At 61.0% G+C, this 10,801-nt stretch overlaps 1 protein-coding gene and 1 pseudogene across 1 annotated transcript; both read right to left on the bottom strand.

Annotated features, from left to right (window-relative positions):
• Nucleotides 1-3,459: 3,459 nt before the first annotated feature.
• ASCL2 (achaete-scute family bHLH transcription factor 2) lies at nt 3,460-5,301 on the bottom strand. Its single transcript, XM_009008704.5, has 2 exons — nt 4,446-5,301; nt 3,460-3,842 (listed from the first exon to the last, which is right to left on the bottom strand). The coding sequence occupies exon 1, from the start codon at nt 5,043-5,045 to the stop codon at nt 4,464-4,466; it is 582 nt and encodes a 193-aa protein (XP_009006952.1). The 5' UTR covers nt 5,046-5,301; the 3' UTR covers nt 3,460-3,842; nt 4,446-4,463.
• Nucleotides 5,221-9,061, bottom strand: LOC144577930 (uncharacterized; annotated as a pseudogene).
• Nucleotides 9,062-10,801: the final 1,740 nt, after the last annotated feature.

Here is a 10,801-nt window from a genome sequence, read left to right as displayed (position 1 = left end):
TCTCCTCCTTCCTCCCCCATCGGCAACCAGGAGGCGGAGGGTGCTGGTGGAGCCAGCCCACGCCAAGGAGGGAAACAGTTGTGCAGTTTCCACTGTTCTAGTGGCAATGAAATGCAGACACCTGGGCCAGGACAACACACACACTGTGCCATTCCAGGGATTCCGCACAGAAGTCAAATATCCTCAGGTTTGCATGTTAAACTGGCATCACATCCCATGAAGATGGAGGACTAAATTCATGCTAGGCATTTAAATGCTTACCCTTCCTTCCCGGAATGGCGTTAGTATAAAATAAGAAGCATAAAACGGTCAAGAGGCTGATCACAGAAGAAAGGAAACAACCTTACATTTCAGCTCCGTTCACACCGCATCGCGATCACCTTCTGCCTGGAATCAGCTTCTAACTTCCCAGTGGGGACAAGGACCGGACCGTGGGCTCACGGCAGAGCCCTGCTGCCCGCACAGCAGAGCCCAGGACAGGCTGGCACCTGGGCCAGGTGAGGCCCTCTCCAGGCTCAGCAATCTCAAATGCTGAACTGCTAAGGCTATCCTCCCCAGGGGAGCCCCCAGGCTCAGCCTCACCGCCTGGAAGGTGTGAACACGGCAAGGATGTGGACGTGGAAGAGTCCAGGGTTGAAATCTCAGATCTCATCACGTTCAGACTGTGTGACGTCCACGGGAGAGACCACGGTGACGGATTCTTAGTTTCTGCTTCTGGTCGGGTCGGGAGGCCCCTTCCTCATCCCTCTTTTCTGCTTATCACTAGAGACAGAAACTAAAGCCACAACTTCAGGCTCTCCGGCCCCAGTGGGCACTGGGTGAATGAGTGTGGGGAGGGCCTTCATAACGCATCGATCAGCAGCCCACGGTCCTGCTTGTCAACCACAGCCCTTTCCACTCTCGAAAATATCCCCGCCGCGACAGCCGCTTACACGGCCACTATAAGTCCCATCTCCTGGCGAGGTGCATCCTCTGAGCAGCAGGTGTCACATGGGATGACCCGGGCAAGGAGTGTATTCGGGGAAATGGCATGAGAAAGAAATACTCCAGAAGGAGCTGGCCACGGCTGCGGAGCCCCCAGACCACAGCGCAACCTCCCCCAGTGACGGCCAGGGAGTAGTCGCGGCCTAGATTGCTGTGCCGTCTATGGAAGTTTCCACAAGCTTACCGGGTAGTTCTCGAGTCAACTCAGAAAGGGGGTCCCTTGTCTCCATCTTGTTATCTCTGTCACACTCATTAGGTGGGTTTCATGTCAACCCCATTTGCAGTTCACCCCAAAGTTGATCAAAGGACCACTTCTGGCACCCCAGACCCTGTCCTACAGGAAACACAGGGACAGGTTCTCAACACCACCCAGAACGGGGCCATCAAGACCACCATGCACACAGGGGCTCAAGGGAACAAACAGCTCTGCTTCTTCATGAAGACACTGCGGGGAAACTGCCTACAAGATGCTCGAGACCTGCTGAACAAACTTCATCTGTGGACCTGGGGTGAATCCCAATTCTATAAAGCCACCTGTACAAAACCATGAGACCCAGGACTGTGCCACTGGCTGGGTCCCTGGTGATATGAAAGAACAGTGGTTCATTTGAGGGACTGATGATGGTACTGGGGTTTCCTTTAGAGGCACACATGAAATATCAGGGGGAAAGGATTCAGGCTGGGATTTACTTAGCAATGCAGGGATGGGGTGCGAGATGGATGGGGCAGGAAGGGCCTCAGAACTGGCACTGAAGGCTTCCCGGGTCCCCCCTGGGGTCCAGCGCATCCTCCACCGGCCAGAATGTACAATGGTTGGCCCCTGTGCCCACCATAGGCCCCAGGCTCCATGAGCACAGGCCTGTGTGGCACATGCATGCGTCCAAGTCCTGGCACAGAGAATGCCCAACAAAGGCCTTGGTGCTTTTGCAGATATTGGAAATTTTCCGTAATAAAATGTGGGACAACAAAAATGACAGCACTGCTTACCCTCTGCAGAGTTTTGTCCTCTTCGCACCAGTGGGTGGCGGGTCTCTCCTCTGCCCTGTCTTCCCGTGGTTTCCACCCGACCCACTTCACCCACCCAACAGCCCCCTGTGGTCCTGGTAGCCATGGGTCTTTCCCTGCGGTCAAGGTGTGGTACCCTGGGGAGAGCTCAGGTCCTGCGGCTCAGGGAGGCCACCAACTGGGTGTGGACTCTGGGAGAAGGCTCTGGGATGGCTCTCCCTGGGTGACCATGGCAATGTGCCCCTCCTGTCCCTTGGCCAAGGCCAGTTCCCCGAGGCCTGCAGGTCTACTGACCCCAGCTGAGCCTGGTCCTCATCAGACGCCCCCTACGGACGAGGCTTTGACCCTGGCTGCTGAGGAGCCCCCACCCAGCCCAAGGCTGCAGCTGGTGAAAGGAGCCCTGGGCACCCTGCTCCCCTGGTAATAGGGCACCCTGGCAGGCTGTGTGTCCTGATGCCATGGTTACTCAGGAGCCGCCCACTCTAGGACATCCCCAGCTGCTCCCATCTCCCAGCTCTCCAACGGCTCTGCCCCGGCCATCCCCTTCTGAAGGAAGGGGTGCCTCTGTGCCCTAAAGCAACTGGGGATCCCCGTCACCTCCTCCTCCACCAGGGCACTAAAAGGGAGCTTTGGGCACAGGGAGACTTCAAAGCCTCCTGGGCCCTGGGTCAAAGGTAGAGCCGTGTAATATCCCAGTGCCAGTTCTCCAGATGGGGGGGCTGGTGCAAAGCTTCCAAGCCTTCCGTGTTCCTTTCAACAGCCACTGTCAGGATTCAGGTAAGCAGGGGCCTGCAGGGCCTCCGCAGTGCAGGCAAAACCCAAAGCCAGTGAGGGGGCAGCCTCCAGCCACCTCTCACTAACTTCCCCAGAGGCCCCTAAAGTGGTCTGGTCATTCCATTTGCAAGTTAAGCCACTTGCCCTGGGCTGCCCACCTTCAATGGCACTGGAGCTCTGAGCTGCGGCCTGCGGGGAGCCCATGCCCTCAGCCCCACGGCCGGCTCTCTCTGGTCAGACCACCTCCGCCTCGCCCCACACCCAGCACTTACCCCAGCCCCGGGGGTGGCTTGGCATCCTCCAGACTTCAGTTTCCAAGCCACCCACCAGCTCCCACCTCCTGCAGGACGTCCCCAGCCTCACGAGGCGTCCCAGTGGCTCCACTATCAGCGGCCTGACTGGACTCCAGATCTCACCCCGAACCCACCATACAGAGGAGGTCGCAGGGTTCAGGGAGTAGTGACCACATTAGTCTGGCCGTCACCTGAGAAGCAGGTGACAGGAGCTACTAATAAACAGAGCTGACTGATTTATAAAGTTCATGCTCCTTAAAGAGGCTTCCCCAGAAGAGAGCAGCACCGCCCACAAATCAACCCCAGGTGGGGCAGTAATGGGGGCCTCATGCCAGGGACCCCGTCCCTCAGGGGCTGCTCGTGTCCAGGCCTTGGCCAGCACGGAAAACTCCAGAGAGTGGGGGCAGGGGTCCAGATCATCTTTATTGTGCCCCAAGTCAAGGGTTCTTTGTACAAAAATAGGTCTCCATTTGCCAGCACCGTCCCTCCAGCAGCTCCAGCTAACGTGCAGAAAAAAAGATTCTCTGTGCCCTGATACAATCCTCTCTCCTCCGGAAAAATCTCCACGTGTGGTGAACCCACCCCACTGCAGTCCAGAAGCTGTGGGGAGGGGCGACGTCGGAGGAAGCCGCCAGCCCTCACGGGGCCAGCTACAGGTCCGGTTCCACCTGGGCACTGGTCAGGCTGGGCCGGACGGGCGACGCGGCGTCGGTCGGCGGAGGGGGGGGTCTCCGGCTTGCTGGGCGATGAGCGCGCCGGTCGCTCGCTGGGCTTCCAGGGCTGAGGCTGCAAGGGGAAGGTGGGGAAGCGAACGCGCGTCAACGCGGGCGCCGATCGGGACAGACCCCGCCCCCACCTCCCCCCAGCGAAGTCGGCAGTTTCGTTTGCTCGGTCGGCTTTGGAGTACTGAGTCCGTGGGTGCCGCGGCTCGGTCTGAGACAGGGCGGGGGCGGGGCGGGCACTCGGAGTCGCGGTGAGTCAGGGCTCCGCGCTCGCCGCGCCCGCCGACTCATTTCTGCCGCCCCGGGCCGGGAGCGCGATTTGCAATGCAAAGTCACCCCGCCCCCAGCACCCCAATCTGCCCCGAGAACCGCCAGCACTGGAGACCTCAACCGCCCGACGGCCGCTCCCCTCCCCTCCCCTCCCTCGGCGGCGGCGGGGCCGCGAGGGGAAGTTTTGCAATCCCGGACAAACAAACCCCGGTCTTGCACAGGCTTGAAAAAGTCTGGTGAAAACGAAGAGTGAGCGAAATCCAAGCCCTCGCTCGGGCCTGGCGCTCGGCTCCCCCGGGCTCTTGGGGGCGCGACCCGCCGGGCCTGCCCACCCCGCCCCACCCGGTCCCTGCACCCCGGCCCCGGCCCCCACTCCTCCCCGCCGCCCGGCCGTTACCTCCTAGGTCGAGGGTGCTCAGTAGCCACCTAACCAGCTGGAGAAGTCGAGCAGCTCGCGCTCCGCGGGGCTCAGCGCGCCCTCGCAGCCGCTGTCGTCCGACGAGTAGGCGGAACGCGGGGAGCCGGGCTCCGAGCTGCCCCCGCGGCCCGGGGACGAAGACGCGCGGGAGGGCGAGGCGGCCACTGAGGTGGGCCCAGGCGGTCCGCGGGGCGCAGACGGTCGCACGGCCGGCGCCAGCAGCCCTCCAGCCAGCGCGTTACGCACCGCGTCGTGCTCGGCCAGCAGGCGCTGCAGCGCGCGGATGTACTCCACCGCCGAGCGCAGCGTCTCCACCTTGCTCAGCTTCTTGCTGGCGCCGCCGTGCGGCACGTGCTGCCGCAGCGCCTGGAAGCCCAAGTTCACCAGCTTCACGCGGTTGCGCTCCCGCTCGTTGCGCCGCGCCACGGCAGCCGCGCCGCTCCCGGTCTCCGCGTTGGCGGGGCGCCGCCGCCGGCTGCAGCGCAACAGTTCCGGGGACGCGGGTCTCCGCCGGGCGGCGCAGCCGACAGGGACGCGGGGCGCAGGGGGCGCGGGCCTGGGCAGTGCGCCGCCGTCCATCGCGCCCGCATCCACCCGACCGCTCCGGGTCCCGGCGCGCCGCAGGAAGGTGCAGGCGGAGGAACCGGAGGCGGTGGTGAAAACGGTGGCGCCCCCAGGGGCTTCTGGCACGGGGCCACCGAGAAACTTCCCGGGGCACGCGTCCTAGGTCGTCTGGAGTCCGGGCACAAGAGGCCTAGTGATGGCGGGCTGTACGCGCCAAGGAGCGTGGGACGCTCGTGTCCCGCGCGTGCTGCCGGACTCTTCCCCAGTCTCCGCAGGCGTGGCGCAGGCGGCTCGTTTTTAAATGTATAGATAACCCTCCTCCGCGCCGCGGCCGCCGCCTTTCTCACGCCCTCCTTCCTTCGCCTCGCCCTCCTGCCACGCTTCGCCCTCCCCCTCGCGCGATTACATTCTGTAAAGCCCAAAGCGTGCGCGTGTTCCCCTAGCCCATCCCCCGGGCCCAGGCCACAGATTCCCAGTGCGCTCGGCTGGCGAAATCTACGGGTCCCCGGTGCGCCCCCAAAGCAAGGTATGCAGGTGCAGACACCTTCCCGTACCCCCACCCTACCCCACGCTCAGCCCGCAAGTCCCAATAGCCGCCAGCCCTCCGCACGCGCAGCGCGCTCTGTGGGAAGGAAGGCGTGGCCCTGGCGTCAGCTCGGCTGTACCTGAGGCGCGCTAGACCCCCCGAGGGCAGCACGCGCCGCGCAGCCCACACCCGCGCCCCACCCTCCTGGTGCCGAGGAGGCGGGGGCCAGGGTCTCAGCCAATCGTGGGCCATCCGTTTGGCCAATGCGCAGGGCGGGGCCCCACGGCCGGCCCCAAGGAGGAAGCGCGTACGCGCGGCGCGTGTCTCGCGGGGAGCACCGCTAACAAAGCTGGGTGCCCGCTCTGCCCCGCCCTGCTCCTCGCCCCCGTGACTGGGCTGTGCGCAATGCCCCCAAGCACACCTGTGTCCCCAGCGCGCCCCCACCTGTGCGTTAGTCTACTGGGAATGGTGGTGAACTGCGCCTTACTTCGGGCGGAGCGGGGCTTAAGAGTGGTCAAGACGGAGGCGGGTGGGAGGTTCAGGTTCCCGGGGCGCCTTCCCCAACCCGCCCCGCTTTCCCCACGCGCACCCTGCCTGTGGTTTCCGTGTACCCTAGGCCTGAGGGCTCTGGGCGGCACCTGGCACCTTAGCCAGGGGGCTTGGAGGTTTGCACCCGATCGCCTTGTGCCGGGACGGCGGTCAGGCCCACGCCCGCCCCCTGCATGGCTCCCTCCAATTCCAGTATCCCCCTCCTCCACCCCGCCCTGACCTCCCGCTCTCCCTCGAGCTTTGCGTCCGTGCCTCCGGAATCTCACAGCCCTCGTTCCTCTTTCCGTGACCCAGGCTGTTTTTCTGCACCCACCTCTCCCCTGAGGGCACTGAGATTGGGCCACTGGTGGGAAGGTCTCTGGGAGCAGCACCTTGCCAGGGGAGGTGGGACGTGGAGAGCTTCTCCCTAAGAAATGCGGGGAAGTGGTGGGCTCCGAGAGGGCAGGCACTGCAGAAATGCGAAAAATGCAGTGTTAACGGAAGAGTTTTGGCTCTGTCTCACTGTCCGGGAAAGGCGTACCCTCGGGGGAGCCTTTGCCAAGCCGGTTTTTCCAAAGGTGACCAGATGCTCCTGGGCCACTGCCTCTGAGACCTCAGGGAATGGAGCTTTCTGTGGCCCCAGCTGCCTGGAGCTGCTTTCCTGTCCTGGCTGGAGGGGGTGAGGCCCAGGACCCCTCCTGGGAGCCTGGGGACAGAAATCAAGTGTTTCCTGCCAGCCTCGGGTTCCCTGCCTGCTCCCATTACCCTGCAGGATTCTGCTGGGCTGACCCACCTAAGCTCCTAGCACACCTGTGCCCCAGCACCCCCCTGGCCTTCCTGCCTTGAGAGTGGCCTGAAGAGTGGCACCTACCAGGGAGCAAGTGGGCAGCAGTCTCTATTTGGCAGATGAGGAAGACGACTTGGAGAGAACCCTGGAAGTGTCCACAGTCACTCCTCCTCCCAGTGGGGTGATCCACGCAGAAATCGGGGCCCTGTGTCTGAATCCAAGTTCTCCAACCAGGGCAGAGGCCGGCTCACCTCTGCTCTCTGTCCCTGGCGTGAGGCCCCATTCTTCCCAGTCACTTGGCAGATCACAGCCTGGCTTGGATCGGCTTGCACTCCTTCCGCTGCCTCCCTCCTTCCCCTTGTCAAGGCTGCGAGACAAGGATCCAGGAACAATCCTGGGGTCCTGCACATTTGGAAATCCTGCTGGACTTCCACCCGGCCTCCCAGGCTGGGAGCCGCTCGGTTATCTTGCTGTGTAAGCAGACACCAGGATTTTAGCGGTGGGATTCTGTGGGTTGGTGGACGGGCCTTCGCTGCTCCGGGTGTGGCTGTATACACCCTTGAGGTCAACAGGGGAGAGGGGCACAGAGGCTGGGTGGCTTTCTACTTGGTCTTCGCCCGAGTGTCCACAGCTGGTAAGATCTGTGGCGCAGGACCTGCAAGGCCTCTTCAGATCACCCCAGAACTCCTTGTCTAAAACTCAAGCCTCTCAGCGCCTGGGCACAGCCCTGCACCCACCTGTGTCTGCTGGCCATGGCCAGGCCAGCCCCCACTACCACCTACACCTCTCTCCACCTTCATCCTCTTCCCAGTGTGGTCCTCCACCACTGTGGAAAGCCGGTCTACCCCCAACGCCTGGCTTAGAAATAAGAGTTTCCTAGGGACCTGTGTCTCTCCCTGCAGCGGAGTCTCCCTGCCTCCTTCATTCCTTGGCTCCTCCGGTTGTGCAGCATTTGACGCCTTATTTTGGAAGCACACCCTCTCCTAGACTGGTCCCCACGCTATCTGGGCTGTCTTCTCTGGAACTCGGCCTCTCGCTCCATCCTGAGAACTCAGCCTTGGTAAGCATGGCGGTGCCCACATGAGTTTCCCGGCAGCACAATTCAAAATAGCCACATGTCCATCAGCAGATGAGTGGATAAGCAAAATGTGGTCTACCATAACGTGAGATTATTCAGCCCCAAGAAGAGATGAAGCCATTTCACGCCATGATGTGGGTTAGCCTCGAGAACAGCAGGCCGAGTGAACGAAGCCAGACACTGAAGACCACGTGGTGTGTGACTCTGTCTATGAAATGTCCAGAATGGATTCATTCACAGAAGCAGAGAGGAGAGTCATGGTGGCCATGGGCTGGGGAGCGACAGCAGAGGGATGAGAATGGCCACTAAAAGGTACACGGTTTCTTTCCCAGATGCTGAGAACATTCTAGTATGGCCTGTCCTGTTGGCCGCAGCACTCTACAACACACACACAAAAGCCATTGAAATGTACACTTCAAATCTATGGAATACGGACTGTGTGTTAATAAAGCAGAAGACCTTTGAACATAAGCAGGCAGCCTCGTGAGGACTTTGCCTGGGCACCCTGGCACCCCGCCCGGGCTCTACCTCCCTCCAGTTCTTCATCCCTGAGCTCTTGAGCAGGGGTAGGCAAACTTTCTGTGAGGAGCACATGGTGAGTATATTCGGCCTTGCTGGTGGCAGGTCTCTGCCAGTTCTCTGCCTTGTGGAGCAAATGCAGGCAGGGACAGGAGGAAATGACAGCAAAGCCCGCTTCCTGGTCACGGAAACGTGAGGTCTAGGTCACACTCACTGTCACAAAATGCTCCGGATTTTTGGATGGTGGTTCAACGCACGTGACGTAAAATGAACCTTAGCCGTCTGTGAGTGTGCAGTTCAGTGGTGTCGGGTATGTTCACACGGTAGTGCAATCATCACCGCCGTCCTTCTCCAGAAGGTTCCCATTTCCCAGACTGAAAGTCCGTTCCCATTAAACACCAACTCCCCGTGACCCTTCCCCTAGCCCCTGGCACCCACCGTCCACTCTGTCTGTACACACTGGACTGCTCCGGGGACTTCACGTCAGTGGAATGCCGCAGCATTTGTCTTTCTGTGGACTGGCTTCCCGCACTGATGGCGATGGCCTCCAGCTTCGTCCATATTCGTGGGTGAATAATATTCCACGTGGACATGCATAGAGCGCGGTGTCAAAGCATTCTTCCATCAGTGGACACTGCGGTGGCTTCCACCCTTGGCTCTTGTCGGTGGTGCTGCTGCGGACGAGGGGCTACAGTATCTCTGTGAGACTCCGCTTTCCATTCTTTTGACAACAGATGGAGAAGTGGAGCTGCTGGGTCACATGGCAAACCTCCGTTTAACCTTTTGCGGGACCCCCGCCGTGGTTTTCCGCAGTGGCTGCCCACTGTGCACTCCCTGCAGCACACAAGGTTCTAACGTCTCCACATCGCCACCAACACTTGGTACTTCCTGGGTGTGTTGTTTTGTTCTGTTTGTTCTGCCTGTTTGCCTCGCTCTGTCTTCCAGGCTGGAGTGCAATGGCACGGTCTCGGCTCGCTGCAACCTCTGCCTCCCGAGTTCCAGCGGTTCTCCCTTCTTAGCTTCCTGAGCGGCTGGGATTACAGATGCATGCCACCAATCCCTGCCAAATTTTTATTTTTCGTAGAGATGGAGTCTTACTACTGCCCCAGCTGGCTAAGATTTTTGATAATAGGTTTTTGACGATAGCTAATGGCTATAGAATTTAAAGAAAGGTCCTCACTTTGGGGCAGTACAGAAGCAGGCCAGGGCTGGATCGGGCCCGTGGGCCTCGGTCCGCTGCAGCTGCTCGAGAGGAGTGGTGTTCTCGTGACACCTGGGCCGACCCCATCCTCCTGCAGCTCCTCCAACTCAGCTTGCCACAGGTTGAACTCCGCCTCCTTTCCTCCAAGGAAAGACCCTTCCTCAGAGAACGCCAGGTTGGCAGTGCGGCCGCTCCCTTCCTCTCGCCTGTCCTCTGCTGTCCCTCAGCCAAGCCGCTTGTCCAGCCAGATCCCCATCTTGCCCTCAGACACTGTCCCCACCTCTGCCCTGGTCTCCTGGCTTCTCAGTTTGCTGCTCCTGTCTGAGCAGCGACTGGAAGTGGGGACCTTACACAGCATCCAGCCCAGCTAGATCGTGCCCATGCCCTCGAGGTTCAGGCCCAGCACCCTCACATGCCATCTCCCACTGCCTCCCATCCAGCTCAGACGCCACATCACCTGGAGGCCTTCCCTGACCTCAGCAGCCTCCTGGAGCCTCCTTGTCCCTGTGCTTCACACGGGGCTGCGGCTGCCCGGGTCAGCTCTGTCCAACTGGCTTACCCGACCTGCTCCTTGGACATCTGAGGTGCTGCTCATGTGTGCTCATGACTTGGGTGAATGTACAGCAAAGCCCAGGTCCAGCAAAGAGGGGCATGAGCAGGGCACACCGGGGTTGGTGATGGCCCATGGGAAGCTTTTGGCCTGGTTGGCCAGACCTCCTGGTGACCAAGGCTGATTTCAAAGTCAATGTGAGCCTGACTCCCATAGGATGAGCCTAGGGGTCTAAGAGCAGCTCTGTGGCTGGCTAGCCGGGAGCCACCACCCACAGTCCCACTGTCTCCAGGGAGCCGGCTCCTCCTCCAGGGGTGAGCAAAGCTCACGTTGACTTTGAAGTTACCCACAGGTTGTTTGGAACCGGGGTGCAGGAGCTGGAAGTGTGGGGCACCCTGGGGAGTCATGAAGCCTGACTGATTGGCAGGCAGCTATGTGGCAGTAGTTGGGGAGATACGGCAGGACATGGGGGGACCTGGGGGCCGGTGTGGCCACGGCCTGAGTTGGGGAGATGCGGCAGGACACGGGGGGACCTGGGGGCCGGTGTGGCCACGGCCTGGAGTTGGGGAGATGCGGCAGGAC

This window comes from Callithrix jacchus, chromosome 10 (assembly GCF_049354715.1).
Source record: "Callithrix jacchus isolate 240 chromosome 10, calJac240_pri, whole genome shotgun sequence".
Classification (NCBI taxonomy): domain Eukaryota; kingdom Metazoa; phylum Chordata; class Mammalia; order Primates; family Cebidae; genus Callithrix; species Callithrix jacchus.
This window is presented reverse-complemented; position numbering and strand designations above follow the sequence as displayed.

Coding starts and splice junctions, on each gene's coding strand:
- ASCL2 (XM_009008704.5), bottom strand. CDS start 5,045: ATGGACGGCGGCGCACTGCCCAGGCCCGCGCCCCCTGCGCCCCGCGTC.